We start from the raw sequence: 27,839 nt of genomic DNA, 5'->3' as shown, positions 1-27,839 counted from the left end.
GTTTTGTCAGGACTGGCTCTCCCAATGCTATCAGTAGTCCTAATGGAATGTTGTCTACTCCCGGGGCCTTGTTTCGACTTAGGTCTCTCAGTGCTCTATCAAACTCTTCACACAGTATCATATCTCCCATTTCATCTTCATCTACATTCTCTTCCATTTCCATAATGTTGTCCTCAAGTGCATTGCCCTTGTATAGACCCTCTATATACTCCTTCAACCTTTCTGCTTTCCCTTCTTTGCTTCGAACTGGGTTTCCATCTGAGCTCTTGATATTCATAGAAGTGGTTCTCTTTTCTCCAAAGGTTTCTCTAATTTTCCTGTAGGCAGTATCTATCTTACCCCTAGTGATATATGCCTCTGCATCCTTACATTTGTCCTCTAGCCATCCCTGCTTAGCCATTTTACATTTCCTGTCAATCTCATTTTTGAGATGTTTGTATTCCTTTTTGTCTGCTTCATTTACTGCATTTTTATATTTTCTCCTTTCATCAATTAAATTCAATATATCTTCTGTTAGCCAAGGATTTCTACTAGCCCTCGTCTTTTTACCTACTTGATCCTCTGCGGCTTTCACTACTTCATCTCTCAAAGCTACCCATTCTTCTACTGTATTTCTTGCCCCCATTCTTGTCACTCATTCCTTAATGCTCTCTCTGAAACTCTCTACAACCTCTGGTTCTGTCAGTTTATCCAGGTCCCATCTCATTAAATTCCCACCTTTTGCAGTTTCTTCAATTTTAATCTGCAGTTCATGACCAATAGATGTGGTCAGAGTCCACATCTGCCCCTGGAAATGTCTTTCAATTTAAAACCTGGTTCCAAAATCTCGTCTTACCATTACATAATCTATCTGAAACCTTCTAGTATCTCCAGGCCTCTTCCATGTATACAACCTTCTTTCATGATTCTTGAACCAAGTGTTAGCTATAATTAAGTTATCCTCTGTGCAAAATTCTACCAGGCGGCTTCCTCTTTCATTCCTTATCCCCATTCCACATTCACCTACTACGTTTCCTTCTCTTCCTTTTCCTACTACTGAATTCCAGTCACCCATGACTACTAAATTTTTGTCTCCCTTCACTATCTGAAAAATTTCTTTTATCTCATCATACATTTCATCAATCTCTTCGTCATCTGTGGAGCTAGTTCGCATATAAACTTGTACCCTACTTTTTTTTTTTTTTTTCATTATTAAGCCTACTCCTGCATTACCCCTATTTGATTGTGTATTTATAACCCTGTATTCACCTGACTAAGTCTTGTTCCTCCTCCCACTGAACTTCACTAATTCCCACTACATCTGACTTTAACCTATCCATTTCCCTAGGAGAAATAAAGTTAATTGTCGGGTGTTATTACTGGCCACCAGGTTCCACCATTCAAAGGCATTCTACACTATGTATCGCAGAAGTACACGGATCATGCTATATTAGTCGGAGGCGGCTTCAACCTACCTAGTATAGACTGGGATGTCTATGGATTCATTGTAGGTGGTACAGACAAGCCGTCGTGTGAATTACTTCTGAACACATTATCCGAAAACTGTCTTGAGCAGCTAAATTGACAGCCAACGCGTAATGGAAATATTTCAGATCTGGTAGCCACGAACAGACCAGACCTCATCGACGGTGTCAGTGTTGAGACAGGGATTAGTGATCATGATGTTGTCATTACGACTATGGTTACAAAAGTTAAAAAGTCGGTCAAGAAGGCTAGGAGAGTATTCTTACTAGAAAGAGCAGATAAGCAGTTGTTAGCATCCCACTTAGTAAATGAATCAACTTCATTTACTTCCGGTACGATGGGCGTGGACAAATTATGGGCAAATTTCACACACATTATAAATCACGCATTGGAGAAGTATGTGCCAAAAAAGTGGGTTACGGACGGAAAAGACCCACCATGGTTTAACAGTGCAATTCGGAGAACGCTCAGGAAGCAAAGACAGTTGCACTTGCGGTACAAGAAAGATCGAGAGAATGAGGGCAGGCAAAAGTTAGTAGAGATTCGTGCTGCCGTAAACAGAGCGATGTGCTAAGCATACAACCACTACCACCGTCATACCTTAGCAAAAGATCTTGCTGAAATCCCAAGGAAATTCAGGTCTTACGTAAAATCGGTAAGCGGGTCGAAGGCTTCCATCCAGTCACTCACTGATCAGTCTGGCGTGGCAACGGAAGACACCAAAACAAAAGCTGAAATTTTAAATTTAGAATTTGAGAAATCTTTCACGCAGGAGGATCGTACAAACATACCGCTGTATGAGTCTCGTACAGATTCCCGTATGGAGGACATAGTGATAGACATCCCTGGGGTTGTGAAGCAGCTGAATGGGTTGAAAATAAATAAATCACCAGGTCCTGATGGGATTCCAATTTGGTTTTACAGAGAGTACTCTACTGCATAGGCTCCTTACTTAGCTTGCATTTATTGCGAATCTCTTGCCCAACGTAAATTCCCGAGCGACTGGAAAAAAGCGCAGATGACGCTTGTATATAAGAAGAGTAGAAGGGTGGATCCTCAAAATTACAGACCAATATCCTTAACATCGGTTTGTTGCAGGATTCTCGAACATATTCTCAATTCGAATGTAATGAATTTCCTTGAGACAGAGAAGTTGCTGTCCATGCATCAGCCCACGGCTTTAGAAAGCATCGCTCCTGCAAAACGCAACTCGCTTTTTTTCCACATGGTATCTTGCGAACCATGGATGAAGGGTATCAGACGGATGCCATATTCCTTGACTTCCGGAAAGCGTTTGACTCGGTGCCCCACTGCAGGCTCCTAACTAAGGTACGAGCATATGGGATTGGTTCCCAAATATGTGAGTGGCTCGAAGACTTCTCAAGTAATGGAACCCAGTACGTTGTCCTCGATGGTGAGTGTTCATCGGAGGTGAGGGTATCATCTGGAGTGCCCCAGGGAACTGTGGTAGGTCCGCTGTTGTTTTCTATCTACATAAATGACCTTTTGGATAGGGTGGATAGCAATATGTGGCTGTTTGCTGATGATGCTGTGGTGTACAGGAAGGTGTTGTCGTTGAGTGACTGTAGGAGGATACAAGATGACTTGGACAGGATTTGTGATTGATGTAAAGAATGGCAGCTAACTCTAAATATAGATAAATGTAAATTAATGCAGATGAATAGGAAAAAGAATCCCGTAATGTTTGAATACTCCATTTGTAGTGTAGCGCTTGACAGAGTCACGTCGATTAAATATTTGGGCGTAACATTGCAGAGCGATATGAAGTGGGACAAACATGTAATGGTGGTTGTGGGGAAAGCAGATAGTCATCTTTGGTTCATTGGTAGAATTTTGGGAAGATATGGTTCATCTGTAAAGGAGACCGCTTATAAAACACTAATACGACCTATTCTTGAGTACTGCTCAAGCGTTTGGGATCCCTATCAGGTCGGATTGAGGGAGGACATAGAAGCAATTCAGAGGCGGGCTGCTAGATTTGTTACTGGTAGGTTTGATCATCACGAGTGTTAGGGAAATGCTTCAGGAACTCGGGTGGGAGTCTCTAGAGCAAAGGAGGCGTTCTTTTCATGAATCGCCACTGAGGAAATTTAGAGAACCAGCATTTGAGGCTGACTCCAGTACAATTTTAGTATGTAGATGTAGATGTAAATTTTCTAACCTACCTGCCCAATTAAGGGACCTGACATTCCGTGCTCCGATCCGCAGAATGCGTTTTCTTTCTCCTAATAACGATGTCCTCCTGAGCAGTCCCCGCCTGGAGATCCGAATGGGGGACTATTTTACCTCTGGAGTATTTTACCCAAGAGCGCGCCATCATCATTTAACCATACAGTAAAGCTACATGCCCTTGGGAAAAATTACGGCTGTAGTTTCCCTTTGCTTTCAGCCATTCGCAGTACCAGCACAGCAAGGCCGTTTTGTTTGTCTGGCCTCTCAACAGATACCCCTCTGTTATGCCGTCGTGGTTGCACCTACAGTATGGTTATCTGCATTTCTGAGGCACGCGAGCCTCCCCACCAACGGCAAGGTCCATGGTTCATGGGGAGGGGGGGTGTATTCCTGAAGTAGACAAAATAATAAATAGAGGGCTTGCTGGTTTCAAAATGAATTTGTGACGTTGGTGCTGATGGGAAGTAATTTGAAGTATGGTCATGTAGATTTTAAGGGAGAGCGGATGACTACATAATACAAGATTTTGGATAAAATTCTTTGAGTAGTAACTTATTTATGGATTCTTAAATTATTTCTCGGTAGAACAATCCCATGTTTAAGGGAATTTGAATAACACATACACTGTTTTTTTTTTCTACATAGAGCAAAAACAGTGTACTTATTCAAACAATAGTTACTTGTAATGAATGGAGTTTCCAAGAAACGTGTGTGTTTGTTGTCACCACATTCTCAAGAGTGGGAATGAATTGAATAAAAAGTGAGGGAGAGGTTTTGTAAATAATGTATTGGATATGTATTACAGCATAGGAATTGGTTCATAGCTATGAGAACATGAAGATGTTTCGAAGATAAAATGTGCTTCCTATTGTGTGTACATGGAAAATGGTAACTACGTTAGTTCCGAAGTTTATTTATGTATAAACTTTAAGAAAAATTGTACAGAAAGTTCAGTTTTTCTGTAAGGTCAGTGAGTTAAATTAATGAAAAAACCATTATTGAATCAATACCAAGTGGAAATGATTTTATTAGCAATCTTAAAGTTTTGCTACAGTTTTTTACTTTTCAATTTTGAGAGCTAGTTTTTTAAGTAAATTTGAATTTGGGTATGACTATTTACACTGATCTGGTGAAGACTCTGTTAGTTCTCTTCCATTTAGGAGAAGTGTTAAGTGATGTAATTAATAATGGAGACAACAAGGAATAAATTTTGTAATAATATTTTACCTGATTGGAAGGTAAAATTAAAAAAAAAAAAAAGGCCACCTCAGCTAGTGTTACGTTTACAGCACAGAGATATAGCTGATAGAAGTTTGGATTATATAGAGGAAAAGGTAGAGTGTTAAGGAGAAATAACAACACAAAGAATGCTGTTTGATTAACAGCGGCATGCTAGAGAAGTGCCAATATGGACTAGGTACTGTTTTGGAACGTTCAGATGCTCACCACGGCGAGAAGACACTGGAATGTATTAAATGTAAAAATCAGTAGTGTATTACAAAGACACTCAATCTTAGCAATTGAATAAATAACAGAAGAATTAAGGCATCAAGTTTTTGGAAGTAGGTTGAATTACAAATAGTAAGCAATGCTATTTGTAATGTTTTGCAATAACATAAGTCTTTCCAAAGCATTCTTTGAAAATTTTCTGATATTATGAACTGCTTAATTTGTAGAGTTGCTAAGCACAGAGGATACAGATTTTGAAATTTATTTTATTTATTACTTTTTGTATTTGAAAAAATTAATTAGCTACACAATTTTATGTGACTATTAAGAGTTATTGTAAAATTTAAGAAGCATAGATGGTGTGAGGTGTGGCAATACACATCGTCTGTAGGAAGCTTTCTTGCCACACATATTGAGTCATGACCCCAGAGAGTGCTTTCGCATGCTGCAAATAACACAGAAACATATACACAATGCAGAAAAGAACAGCAATCCATGTTGAAATCTGTCATTTTATTACAGCAGATCTAGATTTCAACTATTAGAAAGTCATCTACAGTGCATGTAACAACATGTGACATTAGTTCAAAGAATCACATAGTAAACAATATTGGTGTACTGCTTACAACAGTCTAACACAAACTTGTGCATAATGGGATCACACGGATTCCAATCTGATTGATATAAACATATGTTAATTATTCCCACTGCCCCCTTCTCCCCATGAACCACTGAACTTGCCATTGGTGGGGTGGGTTGTGTTCTCAATGATGCAGATAGTCATACCATAGGAGCAACCACATCCTAGTGGTCTTCGCTGAGAGGCCAGACAAATGTATGGTTCCTGAAGGAACAGTTTGGACGACTGACTGATCTGGCCTTGTAACATCAACCAAAACAGCTGTGCTGTGCTGGTGCTGTGAACGGCTGAAAGCAAGGAGAAACTACAGCCATAATTTTTGCCGAGGGCATGCTGCTCTACTGTATGGTTAACTCCTGCGTAAAATATTCTGGAGGTAAAATAGTCCCTCACTTGGATCTCTAGGCGGGGACTATTCAGGAGCATGTCATCATCAGGATAACCAAACTGGCGTTCTATGTATCAGAGTGTGGAACATTAGATCCCTTAATCAGACAGGTAAATTAGAAAATTTACAAAGGTAATGGAAAGGTAGTAGTTAGTTATAGTGGGAATTAACAAAGTTTAGTGGCAGGAGGAATAGGACTTCTGGTCACTTGAATTCAGGGTTATATATACAAAATTAAATAAGGATAATGCAGAAGTAGATTTAATAATGAACAGCACAGTGAACACATTATCACAGCCAAGCTAGACATGAAGCCCACACCCACCACAGCAGTACAAGTTTATATGCCAACTAGTTCTACAATGAGATTAAAAAAAAATTGTTCATATAGATAAGGGAGATGAAAATTTAATTGGGATGGGGGACCGGAATTTGTTAGTAGGAAAAGGAAGATACGGAAAAACTGTAAGTGAATATGGCCAGGGGCAAGAATTTTGCACAGAGAATAATTTGATCATTGCTAACAAGTGGTTTAAGATTTGTGAAAGAAGGCTGTATACATGGATGAGACCTGGAGACTCCAGAAGGTTTCAGATTGATTACATAATGGAAAGACAGAGATTTCAGAAGCAGATTTTAAATTGTAAGACATTTATAGGGGAAGATGTGGGCTCTGACCACGATTTACTGGTGGTGAACTGCGGATTAAAACTAAAGCAAAAGGTAGAAAATTAAGGAGACGGGACCTGGATAAGTTCAAAGAACCAGAGGTTGTTGCAAGTTTCAAAGGGAGCATTGGGCAAAAACTCACTAGCACAGGGAATAGGAATACAGTAGACAGAAAATGGGTAGCTTGAAGAGATGAAATAGTGAAGGTAATAGAGGATCCAAATAGGTCAAAAAAGACTAAGCCTAACATAACTCTTTAGATAACAGTAGATATTGAATTTAACCAATGAAAGGAGAAAATATAAAACTGTAGCAAATGAAGCAGGCGAAAGGGAGAGACAGACAGGAAGTACAAAATGGCTAAGCATGTATGGCTAGAGGACAAATGCAAGGATATAGAAATATATATCACTAGGGGAAAGATAAATACCTCCTACTGGAAAATTAAAGAGGCCTTTGGAGAACAGAGAAGCAGCGATATGAATATCAAGAGCTCTGATAGAAAACCAGTATTAAGCAGAGAAGGAAAACTGAAGTGTGGAAGAAGTATATAGAGGGTCTATAACAGGGAGATGAACTTGAAGGCAATATTATAGAAAGGAAAGATGAGATGGGGGATATGATACTGCAAGAAGGATTTGACAGTGCACTGATGGATCTAAACAGAAACAAGGTCCTCAGAGTGGACAACATTTCATCACAACTGCTGATATCCTTTGGATAGCCATCCATGACAAAAATATCCCACCTGCAGCACAGCATGTATGAGACAGACGCAACACCTTCATACTTCAAGAGGACTGTATTAATACCAGTTCCAAAGAAAGCATGTATTGGCAAGTGTGATTGTAACCAAATTAGCTGTTTAAAATGTCATGGTTGCAGAATACTAATTTGGATTATTTACAGAAGAATGGAAGAACTGGCAGAAGCCACCCTCAGAAAAGTCAGCTTGGATTCTAGACAAACGTAAGAACATGCAAGGCAATAGTGACGCTATAACTTTATTTAGAAGATAGGTTAAAGAAAGGCAAACCAACATTTAGAGCATTTGCAGACTCAGAGAAAGCTCAGTGTTGACTGGAATACTCTCTTTGAAATACTGAAAGTAGCAGGGGTAAACTACAGGGAGATCTATCTTCAAATGAAGCATTTGTGAAACTGTTAAATTCACGAAATTCAGGGATATATGGCACTGTATGGCTTTATCGTTTATATTGAAGGGTACATATTGGGTTTGAAGATGGCATAGTGGAATGCTGAAACCGGTTGTCATCAAAATAAAATAAAACATCTTAGTTACATGGCTGTTGGAAAATTTCATTGAGATTCACAATTACTTAACCAGCTGATGTCCCCTGTCCATGATGGATCAACAGAGACATGTTAATTAGCCGACTCATCAAGCCACGCGTACAAACTGAACAGCAAACTAATATTACATACATTGCTATAAATTATTAAAGACACTGTTAGTAACACAACTATTGAGATACTTTCTGTAACGTTTTGTAAAGATGATAGATAACAACAGTATGAATTTCAGCTTTTTATGTAAAACAACTTCTGGTATCCAAAAAATTACCTGAAGACACAGACTTTATAACTTTCCATGAGAAATAACTTCCCGACACGTTAATATGTTTTGTGTAGAAGCCAGTGAAAAATGTTAACAAAATGAAGGATTGAATATAAAGCAGCCAGTTTTCATTATCTTAGAAATGTAAAACTTACTTCAGTCCTTCAGAAAACTACAGATGTGGCTGATTTGTATCTATTTGTTACCTTGGAATGTGTTATTTCACATAAGTTGATCTCTTTAACGGGGACTGGTCCAAAGAAGGAGAGTACCCGACTGTGTGAATTGGAATATAAAGGTGATTGGCTACTGTGTAATCCGACAGTCTGAGAAAAGCTCTTTCACGCACTTTTACTGTGAGAGCAATTTCACACTAGTTGAGAAGAGTCCACGGTGTAGCAGATGGCTTGAAATCTTTGTTAAAACTGAGTTATAAGTTTATGACAATTCCTAGATGACGACTACAAATTTTTTAAAGAGAATTGAAACTTACTTTCAGAGAATATAAATTGTGTGTGGTGTGGTGTGCAATAGTTGCAAATTTTTGGGGCCCAATAGTGATGATCTACACTTTTGAACTGGCCCCTAGAGAGAGAGAGAGAGAGAGAGAGAGAGAGAGAGAGAGGTGGGGGGGGGGGGGGGGTTGTAAATGTGAAAAGACTAGTAAAAACCATGCTTATTTTTCTTTTTTCACTTCGGGAACTGTGAGTTATGAAGGACTTGGTATCAAAGTGTGCACGAAAAGTGACAACACAGAACACACACTTTAAAGTAAGTACTTTTCTTCAATCAGTGGTTATGGCCAGACCTGACAAAATCAACCAACTTTCTGAGCATACAACAATTAAATAAACTCATACACCCTCTTGGTTAGTACGGGTAATGTTTTTAAAATTTTTCTTAGCTGAGAATCGTTATTCATAACTTCACAACAGGCCATACTTCTGCAGAACTTGCCAAGGTGAGTACTGTCAATGTTAGTAAAAAAGAAGGCAGAAGAGAAACTGCACTGTTGAAAATGTTCAATATGAATTTGTTTAAATGGGACAGAAAAGTCTAACCCCTCTTTCTTCCTGTCATTCAAGTGTATATCAAGGGGGAAAAAAAAGACCATTACAATTCATCGTATGAGCATACTTGCTATAAATTCATAATATATATGATTAAAATATACACATGACATTACAACAAATGAGAAACTTCTGGTTAATATTTTTTTATCACCTTAAAGAAATGCTTCTTTGTATGATCATTTGAAGGTGGTGCAGGATCCGTGAATGCTGGGTCAACTGAATCAAAGGAGCGGCGTTTCTGAGGGTTTCCTAGTATTTCGTAAGCTTTTGTGATGCACGTGAAATAATCATCATCAGGTCTAACATCCTCTCCTGCTGCTTTCCTCTTGTCTGGGTGGTGGAGCAAGACTTTCATCCGATCTAGTGAGAATGGAACACCAAATTAATAAAAATCTTTATCTCTAATATATATCTAATTAATTATCAAACTTTTAAGAAAATAATTCTAACATTTAACTATCTTATTGTAGTACCAGCTCTCTTGATGATACAACTTAATTACCAACAATGTGACACACAACATGTAAGAGTGATATGATTAAGATACATAAAATGACAGTTAATTAAATAATAATGACAGTAAATGGATGTGTGTGTGTGTGTGTGTGTGTGTGTGTGTGAAATCTTATGGGACTTAACTGCTAAGGTCATCAGTCCCTAAGCTTACATACTACATAACCTAAATTATCCTAAGGACAAACACACACACCCATGCCCGAGGGAGGACTCGAACCTCCGCCGGGATCAGCTGCACAGTCCATGACTGCAGTGCCTTAGACCGCTCAGCTAATCCCGCGCGGCAGTAAATGGAAATATTTTCAAAATATTTTTGTTAAATGCAGTCAGATAACCAAGCAATGTGTCTGTCTTCTCAGTCTGTCCTTTACAGTAAAGATCTCACTGACTGCCAAGCCACTGAAACTTCTTGGAAGATCAAAACTTATCTGCCAGGAAGTTTCAAATAAGCACAAACTCTGCTGCAGTTGCGAAGTACTCTATATTTTGACAAATACAGCTTCACAGTTGACAGTGCAGCATGTGAAGCATTGGTAGTCAATTATTCCAAAATGGGATCATAACAGTGTTGGGTATACTACTTATTTTATCAGGTTCCATAGTCAAGCTGTAATTGTTTACATTTAAGACAGAAATTATTAAATTACTGCAAAGCAATATGTAAACACTTACAATGGAAATTCTTGAGCTGATGAAAACAAATGTTAAACTAGTAAATTAATTAGTGTCGTATGCTTGTAACAAACTAAAAACAATCACTTACACTTGTGAAGATAAACAAACCGCTTACATTGTTTTCTGATGACGATGATGCAAAAAATTAAATACTTAGCAAATTTTTAGACAAAAAGCAATATTTGATAATTAGGTTCATAAAACATTGTGGTTCCTAATTGTGAAGACAATGTGTGTCCTAGGTCCTAGGATTGGAACAAATTAACTCAACACACACATTAAAATATTTTCAGACCAAAGCAGGATATAGAAGGGAATGCATGTGATTTAAAACCAACTAGAACGATGTCTTAATTCACGTCGGGGCAAATATTATTCGAAACACTAATGCCAAATTTATCAGTGAATCAAGAAACTTTATTTGTTCAGCAGAAAGTGTTCATCCATTAACAAAGCAACAGCACAAACAGGAAGTTGGTAAGTGAAAAATACATTTGAAAACTAAACAGGGCTATTAAAGAGGGCGGCGCTATGGTATTGGAGCAATATTCATCAACATGACCAAATTTTTAAATGACAATCTGCCACTTGATACTATTTACTTGAAAGGACTATGTTTTGCAACATTAAGTATCATGTATATGGATATCTACAAAACTGTAAACAGCACAGAAACCAATATATCCTGATTTGGAGGGGGGGGGGGGAGGGGGGGGGGAGGGTGGAGAGAGGGAATGGTTTGATAGACAGTTCAGAAAAATATCCATTATTCTGCTGCTGCATCAGAACCTTAAATTTTACAGAATAATTTTGAAACTAGTTGCACATGAGGAATGTCCTGACGAAACAACATGCTTCAAGGCACGGCATCAAAATATTCAAGCAGCACATCATCAGATGCCTTTGCACTTAGAATTATTACAAATCTTGGGAAGGGACATATTTTCATTCAGTAATGGCATATGGAATAATGTTTTGGGCTACTTTGTGTTTAAAAAATAAAGTTTTCATGGCTAAACCCACGATCAACTTGTAGGTATCCGTTTAAGGAAAAGGAGATCAGTGTTTAACGTCCAGTCGACAATAAGGTCACCAGAGACGGAGCACAAGCTTGGATTAGGGAAGGATGGGGAAGGAAATCTGCCGTGCCCTTTCAAAGGAACCATCCCAGCATTTGCCTGAAGGAATTTAGGGAAACCAAGAAAACCTAAATCAGGATGGCCAGATGATGGTTTGACCCGCTGTCCTCCTGAATGCGAGTCCAGTGTGCTAACCACTGCATCACCTCGCTTGGTATCTGTTTAAAGAGTTGGGCATTTTGACTATTGCTTCACAATATATTTATTCCCACATGAAGTTTGTTGTAAATAATCCACTGCAGCTCAAATGGAACAATGATGTACACAACTACAACATGAGAATAATTATTGACATTCTTTACTCCACATTAAGGCCACCTTCAGCAGAAAAAGGTGTGCACAATTTTGCAACTAAAATTTTTGATCACTTACTCAGTGGTATGAAACGTCTGGCAGACAGCAAAGCAAAATTTGAAAACAAACTGCAAAAGTTTCTACTTGACAACTCCTATTCTGTGGAAGACTGTCTACTACCGAATGTGTAAAAGGTTGTGAGTATGAATTGCTCACTCACATCTGTATAGGCCTATTAAAAAAAAGACTTATAAATGTTCAGCATGTTGCTACATTTACAAATTAATCTATGATGTTAATATAAAATGACTTGTTATGATTTACTGTGCAAATGATCCATGGAACATGAAACTAACTAAAACTAAACTATAACTACCTAAGCAACAACAAGATACAATAACATTATCAGATCAAAAGTACCTGGTCACCCCTGTGTAATGCAGAACTGACTACTACGTGCCATGAGAAGAGGACCAGTGTGTATAAATTTAGCACACTCTTGATACTATAGATCTTGGAATATTGAATTCCCTAACGATTTCTAAAATGGAATGATTCACACATCTAGCTCCAACAACTACTCTGTCTTCAAAGTCTGGTAATGCCAACTGTGCAGCCACAGTTAGTCGGAAACATTTTCACATGAATCACCTGAGTACAAATGACTGATTTGCCAATGCACTGTCCTCTTATACTTTGTGTACACGATATTACAGCCATCTGTATATGTGCATATCGCTGTCCCATGTCTTCTGTCACCTCAGTGTATATCAACACATTTCACAGCATTGTGTACTGTGAACACCTCAGAGATCATGAGCATTGTAACAATATGACAATGTACCCGTCGTAAAGCAGCATCTGTGAGGCAATGGTTTGTGGACAGTAACATTCATGAAATGGACTGGCCTGTGCAGAGTCCCGATCTGAACCCAATGAAACAACTTTGGGATGAGTTAGAACATGAATTTCACTACAGACCCCAGCAACAATCATCACTATCTACAATGGTTTTGTTCCTTGAGGAAGAATGTGCTACCATTCCTCCATACACATTCAGACACCTTACTGTACGTGTTCCCATCAGAGTTTAAGCCATTATGAAGATGAAGGGTGGACACACCTCATATTAATGTCCACTAATAGGTGTCCAGATACTTTTGATCAGATAGTGTACAACACATACTAAGTAAGGAGAACACTGATTTGGGATGTCTTACAAAACATGGTTTGTCTAATAATTTAATAACTATGCTCTGTCCAGTCTTCTGAAACAAAAGAAATGAAGGAGAAAATGTTTAAGACTTGGGAAAATGCAGTACATAAAGCGTTTCCTGAAACATTAACAATGTGAGGAAATCACTCGCCACCTATGTGACTGGTAGGATACATGAGAGTAGAGAAAAGGCAAGGAAGGAGGGAGGGAGGGAGGGAGATAATGGTGGAGGGAAGTATGGTTGATGGCTGTGAGGGGGAGGCTGAAGGCATACTGGTTAGGAATGTAACACCAGTGAACTTGTATATGCAGCAGTCAGGGTGAGCTGTGTATGTCATAGGAAACGGAGGGCTGGCAAGAAGGAGGGGGAGGGGTGGAGGAGGGTGGGGTGGAGGAACAGAACAGAGATAGAGGGAGACTGAGGAGAGGAAAGTGTGAGTATAAATTAATGAGGTGAAGTGGAAGGCATGGGGAGAGGTGTTGAGATTGGCATAAGATAGGGGCTAGTAGAGGGTGGGGATCGAAGGCTGCATTGTAATGGTCATTTACATCTACGTAATTATCAGAATCTGGTACCGGGGGAGGGATAGGGGGAGGATACAGACGGCATGCGTTGTAAAGCAGACAGTGAAGCTGATCTGATTGGCTGACAGTGAAGTTGATCTGGTTGGGATCAGCAGCACATGCATACATCAGGTGGCCATCTTTGCTCTCTATCACTGTTTGGTAGTGTGCATTCACTCGGGTGGACTGTCGGTTGGTGGTAACAGGTCAAGCCCACACAAAAGAGTGCACAAAAGTTATAATAAAATCATCTTGAGGATGAAGCTTTTCTGTCCGTGTGTGCTTGCAAATAAATGTTTTTGTTTGTGTGTGTGTGTGTGTGGGGGGGGGGGGGGTCCTTGAACAAACATAATTTTATTTTTTTCTTCTAATTCCCAGACATGTTTCGCTGAAGTTTCATCATCAGTTGGGTTTTATTTTCTTTCTATTATACAGAAAAATGCTCTTTACTACTTGTACACATATACAGTAGAGTTTTTAAGACAGTATTTACAAATCTGAAAAACAGATGAAGTTTTGTGTATATACCTTAGCAGCTGAAAATAACCCATTTCGCAGAGGTTTCAGCTTTCTGTCAGTGGTTTTATAAATGTAATAATGGACAAAAAATAGCAGTTAACAACTTTTTTTTTATTTGGGAAAGTATCTTACATATGAAGTCTTTACTTTAAATTACATTCTTATACACTATATTTGACGTTGGGTTGTGTGGCACATACACATATATATTTCCTACGTGTCCAGCATGTGAAAACGCAACATAGAGCTAATCATGTGAGAAACAGGGTTCCTTTAAATTAACTCCACAGCAGTGAAATGTTTGGCCCTGAGCCTTATTGACTGTCATACCATAAGCTAATTTCACAGGAAATTGTAATCTTTTAAAAGAAAATGGCATATGAGTTGAGATCAATGAGATTCTTGGCATGAACACCGATTTTCTTTTTTGCTTACCAGTTAAAATTATTACTTCCATAATATTATGAAGTAGTTGTTTCACACACAATCTTGTGCCATTACATAATTTGGGCAAGTTAATATTTTGTAATAGTATTACTGGAAATCCGATTTTCACTTTCAACAGATGTACACGAGTTTAAAAATTCAGTTGGAAAATTGACACACTTTCTTCTTGATCCATTATTATGTTTATCGATTTACATATCATTTCTGCTCCTGGAATCATCTTCTGTATTTGCTAATTTATTTGTTGCACTAAGTCATTCTTTGGTTTTAAAATTGTTCACTCACACAACAAGTCTTACTTTAAGTAGTTCATTTCTATCGATGGATACACTTTATCAAAAAGTTGTTCCTAAGCTTCTACCACACTGCATAATTCTTGTGTTAAAATAAGCTTACCAGAGTACGGATCAAGTGGGTAAATACCATTTCCAATTTTCAATAAATTTTTGGCAAATATATGAGTTTTTGGAGTGCCTGTCATTATTGCACACACATTTTCTTTCAATGATAACTTTTCAACCTTATCTCAAAATATTAATCTCTTTAAACTTGTCTTTATTTCACATGCTGGTGTTGATTTTGGAGTTACCAGCAATGTTTGCCAAAAGTCTCCTGATAATAGCAGTAAAACTGCTCCCACTAATATGTTGTTTTCCGAAGATCCTGTGATGTTTTGTGGAGTGCTTCAAGACTTTTTTATGAGCGATTGTACATTTCTCCCATATAATCATTTTGCACTGAGTTAAAAGTTTACCACGTGTCGAAGATCTCGTTATATCACTGACTGGAAAAACTATGCAGAGATTACACCATGCAATGTGGATGGGCAGCGCTGAGTCTTAATTATGTTAGCATTACAATTTTTGCCACCCACAACCACCCATTAACACCCACCGTGACCAAAACACCATAGTGCACAATGTGAGACTTAAGGCTATTCCCACATATAAATGACATTGGTCTGCAGTGAATAGTTTTTGCTACAAAGTGAAATAAATGGACACGTCGCATTTTTTATATATATTACCACTTGCTGTGGTTTTCTTGCTTTTTTACTTTTACTGTGGTTATGTCTAACATTAATTCATTTATGTGGAAGTGCGCGCGCCCGTGTGTGTGTGTGTGTGTGTGTGTGTGTGTGTGTGTGTGTAGAGAAGATAACATTGTGTTTTTCTCAAGGCAGACCCTGTCCAAAAACAAATCTATCTATAACCAAATGTGGACAGACGAGCTTCAACCTCAAGATGATTATTTCAACACCCTGCCGGGCATCTCTGAGCAAGCTCCACAACATGCTCCATAACACCCCAGAAAATGACATCAAACTATGCTAAACATAAAAACAAAATCTGCTTTTCACATTATTTAATACATAATTATATATATATATGTGTGTCATTTTAAACACTATCACCTGCAGCTCAACAGGCGCGGCACAGAGCCAAAACTGGCTGGCTGAAACAAGAAATTAGATGCTTACATGTAAACAAGCAGGAACTCAATGCTGGGCTATTCAAAATTAATCTGGAATTAGAACATCACATGAAACTCTGTGAAATATTTAATGACATCATGAACACAGACACATAAAACACAGAAACACCAATAAAAATAAAACGGAGGGGGGGGGGGGGGGGGGGACGACAACAACAAAAACTAAACACATTTTGAAACAAAAAATATCATTATACATAAAAACAGAAGGCAAACAAATGAGATGTTCTACAGGTGCCTGGTCAACTTTACTGCTATACAACTAACCAAGAAATAAACTTACTACAAAAAGGACCCAAATACAACATCAACACAAATATTACACCCAAGATAGTGGAGAATCTTGTCACAGAAAGTGAATAAATAATAAAACAACAAGGAAGAAACAATAACTCAAAATTTAACGCAGGTCTGACAAGAGAGTTAGTTGCAGAAGAAATTAGATGCTTAATAAAGGAAAACAAAAATAACTTATGGACTGGAACAAAAAGTGAGGAAGAAAAAACTTCCAGAAAAATAACTAACTTACAAACAACGGGGCTCTCTTCACAAGATCAGACAAGGACAACACTATGATAGTAACAAAACAGGAGGAATACAAAAATAAAACTTTATAAAATTTCTAGAAGACAAGAACATAATAAAGCTAACCAGTGAATCAACACAAATAGAGAGACACGTCAACAAACATCTCATACATATTCACAAAACAGAAAGTGAAATGGCTACAACAAAAGAACTCCAAGGCACCCACACTGAACAGCCTACTAAAGCTCCATAAGCATGATATTTGAGTACACGCAGTTCTAAATTTCAGAAGTGCACTCACATATCACTTAGCCGGTGAATTACACACATACTTAAAAAAAAAAAAAAACATTATGTATACACAAACAACAGAAGCATACACAACACCGAAGAGCTGATACAAAAAATCAAAGACATCAACATACCCACAACAGCCATACTCACATCATTCGACATCACATCCAGGTACACGATTATCCCCACCACTGAAACCATTAACATCATCAAACAACAATTAGAACAGAAAGACATCCCCAAACCCCACATAAAATAAATAGCTGGCATTCTAAAACTAATCACAGAGCAAAACTGTCTATCATTTGAGAACCAGTTCCATTCACAACAAGATGGGCTTCCTAATGGGTCACCAGTGGACTCATACCCAATATCTCTCACAATTATGCTGAAAACAAAATATTTGAAACAATAGTAAGGGGTCACTCCATGTCCAATGACCCAATAATTGTAGGATTTGTAACCCTCCATCACAGTTTTTCATGAAACTTAGTATATTTTCTTATACCTATAACATAAGAACTCCTGGAAATTTTTTTTGGTCTCAGACTAAAACTTTTTTATATTGAATTTTCAATATAGTCCCAATCAGATAATTTGGCTCTGAGAGAATGTCTATGCAAAGTGGTATTTATCTACAGAAATACTCATAACTCAGGTGTATATGAAGCTTTTGATTTGGATTTTTTTCCAGAAGTTAAAAGAGACATATAGTAAACAATAATGCATTTACTTAAGCAGTAAAGTTACAAAGAATATTTAAAAAAATATTAATGTATGTCACTTTCCAATTTCTGGAAACATTAGAAGGATGCTGAAAAACAATTATATCACATTTTATCAACCTGCTGGGAACTTAGGTTTGGCCTTAAAAATTCCTAAGGTTGTAATCTTTCTAATAACATAAATATATTAATGGGTTTTCTGTGAATGAACACACAAATAAACCAGAAATCAAAAAACTTTTTCTGTGATGAAAAAAGGTCATTCCAAGAATAAGTTCAGCCAGGTGTGACACCCAGTGTCTTTCTTGGACACAGGGGTCTCAAATTAACATATTTAAACATCAATTCTTCTAGGCAGACAGATTAATTTTAAGTGTGAAAAATTTACGTCATTTGATTAATTAAGTGATTTTTGAAAGAATATAATGTATTACATTTATCTGTCAGCTAACCACAATCTCACAGTGATAAAGTGTATTGTGTGTTTGCAGTAGTTTGCTTAAAACTTGTACTTAAATGAAAACATTGTAACGATCACTGTCATGTATTGCTGAACATCACAGACATGCAACAATCAGTCCATTTGGCCCCAGTTGTTATTTGTCTTTCTGTGAGATGTGTCACATTTCTTTGTGGTGGAGCCATTTATCATTCTGTTTGTAATGTAGTGTGTTTTAAACTGAACTAATGCTCAGTTACTTACAATGGGAAATATGAATTTATGCAGTGTTGGAAAATTACTTATGACACCATATCATTTGATGACCTACATCTCAGCAAAAACTCTTAAAAATTTTCAGAGCTGAGTGAAGAAAAAGTAGTGCTATGGTCCAATATAAACTTTCCACATGTTCAAGAAAGAACTGTATGTGGAGATCATGGTTACAACTACTTTACTGTTTTTGAAAGCTATCAAAGAATGCACAGGCAGACAGTTAAAAAATCCTTGAGGCCAGTAAGTCTGTCTTTGTCTAAATCATTAAGTGCTAGGAGAATCGACGTCAAACCAGGCAAAAAACTTTGTACAACATGTCATAAGATTAGTGAACAAGAAACAGAAATCAGTGATGGAAATGAAAGCGATGCCAGACCCGGAGGTTACATTTCATGAGTCAGTGTTAAAAAGTCAAAGTATCAAAAATGCAAATAAACCTTCAGATTGCCTGGGGGGCTCTCCCTTAAAACTTCATTCCTTTCCAAATCACAGCATTGCCTCATATAGCAAATGAAAGCTACAAAAAGTTGTTTTGTATTGTTTTAGGGTGCAAAAACAACTAGGGTCATATGTGCCCAAGTCAGAACCATAGAACATGAAGAGAAAAAAAGAAGTTAAGAAAGACTACTCATTAAGCCCAATTGACAGAAGGAAAGGCAGTTAAAAATAAGGACTTGGAGAAAGGACCACACAATATGACACAGAAAAACAGAGGTCCAGAACTAAAGACTAAATGTGCTTTGCCATATTGCTATGATGGTTAAAAAGTAAAACGTGGTCGACAGCCCGCACGTCATTCACTAAAACGACCGGCACTCAGACGGCAAACATAAATAAGAATGTAAATGGTTAAGAAAAGGGAATTCCATCAACAGATGGCAAACTGTCAGAGGCTGAGGGAATGAGCATAATCATGGGGGAGTACCACTTAACAAATGGCAATGGCTAAAAAGACAGTTCCCAATACTCAACCTAGTTAAAATGATCTCCTCATGGCGAGACGGCTGAGGGGAGGTCATCCAAGCTGATGGGAGAGGCTTAATGCCCCAGAGATTGTTCCCATAAAAGGGACACCACCTGCTGACAGACAGCAACACAGAGTTCATCGGAAGGGGTACAAGAATTAGTGGGCCGAGGTACAAGGACGACAGCCTTAGCAGCAGTGTCAGCAGCCTTGTTTCTCATCAGAGCTAGAAAAAGTGAATCATGTTTTAGAAGAAAATGTGTACCAGGCATCGGATTGCAGTTTGAAGTTGAAATTTCTGACAACAGAGAGGATAAAGTGGATAATGAAATTGTTAAGAAAGCCATAGATTTTGATGCCATGATATTGTTAATGAAAGAATAAGTGGCTAGTGTAAGGAGCTCTGAAAATATTCAAGTTTTGACTTAAGCTCCTCTTCCTTGGTCAAAACAAAAAATAGTGTCAGAATTCAATGTTAGTGAGTATGTAGTTTGACAGCCAAAGAAACTTAAAAGAGATATACGTATTTTATCAATTTCTAATCCAAAAAGAAGTAAAATGATCACTGATGAAGTCGTAAAGTTTGTCACTGATTTTTACCGAAATGATGAATATACTTTAATGTTTCCTTGAGCAAAAGACAAAGTTAGCATTCAGAAGACCGTGTATATGCAAAAAATACTTATCACTGTAACCTAATGGAACTACATCATTGTTTTAAATTGGAGAATCCAAACATTAACATTGGTTTTTACAAATTTTGTTTGCAAAACCAAAGTGGTATATTTTCGCTTGTGCTGCAGGCACTCGTTCAGTGTGTGTCTGTGGTATCAACCAAAATGTAAAATGCTTCTGGATGTGGAAACATTCAAGAAACATATAAGGAACTTACAAAATTTCTTGTATGTGATTCAGAAAACTATGACTGCATGCTTAATCACTGTGATGATTGCCCCAGTGATGACAAATTGTTAGAATTTCTGAAAGAAAAATTATCTTACAAAGATGTTGATGATTAACACACACGGATTAACACAGACCATCAGACTCAATTGGTAAAACAATCTGCAACTGTTGATGAATACACTGATTTGCTGGTAACAAAATTATGGGTGTGTGTCTGTCTGTCAGGCAAGGGCCTTGAAAAAATTCGAAAGAAAATCTGACCCCAGAAAAAGCAATTCTGTTAATGGACATTGCTGAAAATCCATCCCATTTTTGTTTATGTAACAAATGAGGAAAATAAATTTATAATAGCGAACCATGGTTTTATAGCCGATGCTATGGATCACAATGTAGGATTTGCTGCTCAGAAAGAAATGGTTAAATGGTTGGCTGAACACTACTCACGAGTCAAAAAACTGCATTATTTCACTGATTGATGTGCTGCTCAGTACAAAAATAGAAAAAGCTTTAAAAACTTGTGTGAACACAAATTATTTTTCTCTAGATGCTGAACATTCCTTTTTTGCTACTAGCCATGGTAAATCTGTGTGTGATGGATTGGGAGGAACTGTACAACACGTATTGTGAAAAGCTAGTCTCCAGCTAGAGGATGCTGTCCAAATAACAACTACATCTGGTATTTATAATTTCTGCAAGGCTCATATTGACAATTTTTTTCTATTTCTTAGAGAAACTCAATGCAGATTTCCTACAGGAATTTCCCAAAGAAGAAAAAGAAGAGAATTTTGACAACACGGACAATACCTGATATAAGGAATTTTCACAATTACAAACCAGTTCCCTGTGATTCATTAGAAATTAGGAAAGAAACTTGTTCTGAAAAGCTTTACTTGATGTTCTCGTTCAATAAAAATGCCCCGCAATGGGCAGGTACCCGTCCTCAACAACACTCTTTTGTGCCAGCTGTATATGATGCCAGGTAGTACTTTGCCTTCATCAAGAATGTGTCTGATGGAGAAGGAGATGCTGAACTACTTTTTCTCCACCAACCTGAGCCATCAGTGTCATTCTTTTGGCCTCAGAAAGCAGACTTTTGTTTTGAGCCTTTGGAAAACATATTATGTATAGTTGGTGTACCCGAATCAAGTACATTAGGAAGAAGTGCATAAGGAATGAAAATGATATGAACTTAATAGAATCTAATTTCTCACAGTGGATTCAAAACAGAGAAGCTATTAAAACATTCACTTTAGAACTTCAAGGATCTTCCCTGCTTAACATGTACATTTTAAACATAAACATTAGTCTGCATAGGTTAGTTGTCATTTAAATATGCTCACTTGTACCCATAAATAAAGTTAATATTAGTAATGAAAATATTTCTATTAATATTATAACTTTGACTCTGTACTTTTATTATTTTAACAAAACATGTGACTTGTCCTGAAGCTTAGAAGTCTACATAATATGAAAAGACCTTCTGAACAATGTTTCAAATACTTTAATGCATTAATGAAAATTCAATGTCTCTGCAAAACCATGCTCTTTTTTTGTTTTTAACCACATCACATATATAAAAAAACTGGCCTGATAACAGTTCTGTCCAAAAGTATTTTGAATATTTAAGAAATTATTGTTTGGGCCATAACAATTTAAGCTGATTTCCAATACAGACAGATTCTTTTTCTGGTATCTGGAATAATATGATTATGATTTATTGAAAATTAGCTAAGTTCTGATTTTTCTTCTAAAGTAATGCAATCCAATGGGAAGCTTCAGATATAGCGTAAGCTTCTTGAAAACTTTACCATATTTACTACATGAGATATATGGAAGAAATTTTACACTGGTTATTACCATGGCAAAAGTAACAAGTAAAAAAACATTCTCGAAAATCTGAGGCAGTGGGCATCAGGTGCAGAAGAACTTATTGGGAATGACCAATTATTCAACACAATAAAAAGTTTTTTGATTTCAGATTTATTTATGTGCCCATTCACAGAAAATCCATTAACATTTTTATTTTATTAGAAAGCCTACAACCTTGGGAATTATTTAATACCAAACCTAGATACACAGCAGGTTGGAGACTCACAATATAAGTGTTTCACAACATCCTTGTAATTTTTCTACAAATTTGAAAGTGACTTACATTAATATTTTTTGTGATTTTCTTTGTAATTTTACTGCTGAAGTAACTGCATTCTTGTTAACGATGTGCCTCTCCTAACTTCTGGAAAAAAAAAAAACCACCCAAATCAAAAGCTTCATAGGCACTTGAATTCTAAGTATTTCTGTAGATAAGTACCACTCTGCATGTACATTCTTGCAGAGGCAAATTATCAGAACATCACTACATTGAGAAATCAATACAAAAAAGTTTAAGTCTGAGACCAAAATGAATTTCCAGGAGTTTGTATGTTATAAGAATAAGCAAATGAACAAAGCTGCACGATAATCTGAGATGATGAATGACATGCCCTGGGTGATTTGAAATGGAATGACCCTAAGACCCAAACAATACAAGGTAGTATATTGGCATCACTATGTAGATGACATCATATGCCTTCTATGTGAAACATCCAGTTGCATCCAACAATTCCAAAATGACATAAACATAGTTTAACCAAAAAGAAAATTCACTATAGAAGCAGAAAATGACAAATGTTATATTTCCTTGACCTCACAATACACAGATATAACAACCAACACCAATTCTCCATATTCTGGAAAGTCACCAGCCACACAAAAATATTCCAATCATCCAATTGCACACAATCTAGCATTTCCAATATATGCTGCACAGACGGAACAGAACTACACTCAGTAAAGATGACTATAAAAATGAATTACAGACAATCAAACAAATAGCTGAAGAGAATGGATATGACACAAAAATTATACAAAAACTGAATCACAAAACTAAATCAAAAATAAAGAGGACGCCTACCACACAAAAACAAACAGCTCTTCACCAACTTACACACACAAAACATACAGAACAGAAACATTCAGAACATAAACACATAGAACACACCCAAACGCACATGAACATGGAACACCCATGACAACAAGCAAATGGTACACACACACTCACAACAACAAAGCAGCCCACAGAATAGCTAAAAATAGTCTACAGGATAGGTAACTCAATACAGAGAAAGCTAAGGGCAACCAGTACCAACACAGGGAAACACAACACATGTGGTATTTGCCACCTGACATATCAGGACTGCAAATCAGTTCACATACGACAGACAAACAGAAACTTTAACACAGAACAGCTTTAAAAAATAACAGCTGTCATTTTACATTTACTGAGCACCTTATGGACATGAAACACAGCCCAACAAGAAAAAAAAACTAGTAAATACAAAAAGCCATAGTCGAAGGAAACCAAATAATAAATGAATATACAGCTCTCTACAATGGAATTCTGTTCTCTGTGCTCAATGAACAATCAGATAGCAACAACCCATAAACAGGTCCCCCGTACGTACGTACACACACACACACACACACACACACACACACACACACACACACACACACACACACACAAAAATTAATTAATGTTAGGACTTATCACTAACAGACCTTCAGCAAAAACAAATCTAGTTGTAATAGAGTAGGTACATGACTTGACTACTTTCACAGGTGGTCCGTCATCTGAGGGGGTAGGATATGTCTGTGAAAGGACTGAAATAGGATGTGCTGTGTAGGTGCAAAAATGGTTACGAATGGGTCTTCCACAGGGATATGACCCATTGGGCATGGGATGGGGGTAGATGTGGCATAAAAATGGATCAGGATATTTTGTGGTCACTAATACACCATTTTGGGCAAGGTGGGACAAATTGTGAGTCAGAAGTTCCTCATTTCTGGGCATTACAGTAAAACAGTTGAAGCCTTGGCAAAGGATATGGTCTAAGTATGGAAGGTAGTGGGAAGGAAATCAGTTATACCCGATGATGAGGATGATGATTGGTTTGTGGGGCACTCAACGGTGCGGTAATCAGCGCCCGCGCACAGTCCAATTTTCTTCGCACAGTCCAATTTTCTTCACACAGTCCAATTTTCTTCACACAGCCCAATTTTCTTCACACAGCCCAATTTTTTTCACACAGTCCAATCTGGCCACTGTCATGAATGATGACAATGAAATGATGAGGACAACACAAACACCCAATCCCCGGGCAGAGAAAGTCCCAAGCCCCCAGCTGGAAATTGAACCCAGGACTTAGTGATCCAGAGGCAGCAACGCTAGCCACTAGACCACAAGCTGCGGATGAGGTGTTTGTGAAAGGAGAGGTAGTGTTCAGACAATTTTTAATTGTTAGAGCAATGAGGGGCATTTCATGGTTTAGGTAACATTCACAGAAAAGGATGTGGGACTAGACTTAAGTTAACAACAGAGTTTTTTTTTCTTTTTAATGGTGCAGAGAGATGGTGCCCAGGGATCCATTAAGAATGGAATGTAGCTACAAGGAAAGAAAAAAAAGAATGCAAATTTTAGGGAGTGATAATGAGATGCAAACAATGCGACAGAATACCAGAGATAAATCTGGGGCTCTGCATAAGGAAAAACAATGTGAAATAAACATCGTAAATAGAAAAATAAACTCATGAGACAGATGTTAAAGCTCTATGGTAAACAATATGAGATACAAATGAATAAAATACATAACAAAATTACACTGTGGGTTGTAGGATGATTCCGTAGGATGAAAACATTTAAAAGAGTTGCACTCTATGTGATATTGGTTCATGCATATCGCATGAGATAATGATGTACACAGTGTGGTACAGGAGTGGATCAATCGAGGGATAAAATGAAGTGAGCTGATAATCAAAAAGTGTTAAACAGAGGTCCAGTGGTTTGAGGGATAGCTGGGAAATATGCACTACAGTCAAAGAAGCCATGATTGATAATACAGAGTGCCCCAAAAGTATACATAAGCCTGCTAGTATGAGACATTATCTAGAATTATCTAGCAAGTCTGTCAAACAGCATCTAAACAAGACTTGAATATATATACTAAAGAAATCGTGCAACAAAGGTAGTGAACTCAAACAACATAGTGAATTAGTATGGAATTGTGTAAATGAGAGAGCCGGCAGAAAATCAAAGCCTAGCATTAGCAACAGTGAACTGAGGAACTTAAGAGTGTGTCAGTGCCACTTTTAATAACAGTTATATCAATTCAAGTATCTTATGTATGGGCTATGATCTTGGTAATGACGAGCTTATCAGGCACAACAATCTGTATATATACATCAAACAGATACAACTGAAATAGACAAAATCAAGCATGAAATGCAGAATAGTGTCAACTGGATAAGATGAAATTTCCTCCCTTATTTTAAATTGGTACAAACAATTATTCTCATTCTAATCTACCTGTTTAGTGAGGTTTTCTTTCTCATTTGATTCTAAGGAAACTATTTTCGGAGATGGAGCACGGATCTGCACCTTATTGTCTTACATCACAGCATGATAATGAACTGGTTTTCTTTTCGCTATTTTCCATATTTATTGTGATACTTGGACATCAAGTAAACCACCATACTTATTTTGAAAAGTTTGCAATGAAAAATGTAGTTGCTAGCCATTTTTTCATTTAGTGCATTTTATGTCATACAGTACCATATATGACACGTACCTAAAATATCAAAAAAACTCTTTCTTGTCTGAAGTAAATAAGTGATATATAACGTAGGTTGTCCGCGATGAGGCTGGCAACAATGCACCATATGCAAAGCTATTACTGCCTGCTGTGTGGAGCTGCCACCTGTTTCTCCTAAAAGTAGAAAGTTTCTGGACTCATTTAGCAGAAATCATGAAATCTGTGTTCACACTGAGATGTCACAAGAAACCACAGCTGAACTAGGTTTGATATTTACAGCATTGGACATTTTTGTTTTCAGTTATATGAGTTTTAAATAATGATAAGTCACAATAAAGTCCTCTTCAGTGGAGCTCATTATTGCAACTGAGGCAGAAACGTGATTCATGCTGTCCCGTTGTCATACTGCTGCAGCAGGAACACAAGTGTCACATGGGTAAGCACTGCATCGTGCAACCTTTACTGCAACGTGTTGTACCATGTATTGTGTGTGTGTGTGTGTGTGTGTGTGTGTGTGTGTGTGTGTGTGTGTGTGGCTTAAAGCTGCTCAACACTGAGATCATCAGAGGCTTTATGCATATTAAAAGAAATAAATATGGAGAAAATGACTAAAATTGTTGTTACAAAGTAGAGAGGAAGTATATAAAATGACAAGTATGCACTCACTGCCACCGCACTTGCATTCACACACACAATCATTCATCCCATACGCCTTAACACAATGGACAAAGGGTGAAAGGTGCTGTACATGGGATGCAAAACAGAAGTACAACCACAAAGGAGCTAAAAGGAAGGCACAGGGAAATGTGACTGGCTGACCACTTACAAAAGCGTGAGTGAGCCGGTCACCCTGTTAACACATTAAGACCATCTCCCTAAAATATATGGAAACAAGTTAGGCAGATCACAAAACCAGAAAACTCTAACCACATTCGTTTTAAAATCACTTAAAATAGAGGGCAGGTCTGCCGGCACATCTACCACTACCCTCTGGTCAAAAAACAAAACACAGTCTAGTAAAATGTGGCACACAGTGATCGGTACACCACAAGCACCACACATTTGAGGGTTATAGTGCTGGGGAAAGAAGCCATGTGTCATAGGGCTGTGGCCTATGTGAAGATGAGTAAGGAGGACCTCATCCAATTGACATGGCTGGAAGCAGGTACGCCATGACCACATTCCGGGATTTACAAGACTGAGCTTATTGTCTGTCACTTCCAGCCAGCCACTCATTCACCCACTGACACAAGAAACTGTACCTCAACAGCAAGCCTATAGCATGCAGGGGTATGGCGCACTGAAATAACTGAGGGCCATGACATTTCTTGGCTGCTACAACATCCACATAATTACCCACAACAACCATGTGTCCCGGTACCCAGCAGAAAGACACTGCCTTCCCCAGCCATTGTAGCTGCAGCATGGCATCCTGGATAGTCTGGACTACTTTATCTGCTGGGTACAAGCACTTTACAGAGTGAAGGGAACTCAAAGAATCAGAACAGACAAGGAATTTAGCACTTGAAGAACATATCATCTGCTCCAGTGCCAGCAAGAGTGCACATAATTCCGTGGTGAAGCCAGTGAAGTCTCAAGGCAGTTGGACCAACAGAGACCCTTGCTTGGAACCATCCAGAAAGACAGCTACACTATGTGATCAAAAGTATCAGGACAATTGGCTGAAAATTACTCACAAGTTTGTGCGCCCTCCATCGGTAATGTTGGAATTCAATATGGTGTTGGCCCACCCTTAGCCTT

General features: G+C 37.8%; 1 protein-coding gene across 1 annotated transcript in view; it reads right to left on the bottom strand.

Moving 5' to 3' along the window:
* Positions 1-27,839, bottom strand: part of LOC124556463 (dnaJ homolog subfamily C member 2) — a 204,365-nt gene that overhangs the window by 96,501 nt on the left and 80,025 nt on the right. The window contains exon 4 of the mRNA XM_047130413.1: positions 9,607-9,815. Within this exon, the coding sequence (XP_046986369.1) occupies positions 9,607-9,815 (209 nt within the window). The remainder of the gene's footprint in view (positions 1-9,606; positions 9,816-27,839) is intronic.

The sequence above is a fragment of the Schistocerca americana genome, chromosome X (genome assembly GCF_021461395.2).
Source record: "Schistocerca americana isolate TAMUIC-IGC-003095 chromosome X, iqSchAmer2.1, whole genome shotgun sequence".
Classification (NCBI taxonomy): Eukaryota; Metazoa; Arthropoda; class Insecta; order Orthoptera; family Acrididae; genus Schistocerca; species Schistocerca americana.
The sequence above is the reverse complement of the archived record's forward strand: the minus strand, read 5'-3'. Positions and strand labels throughout refer to the sequence as shown.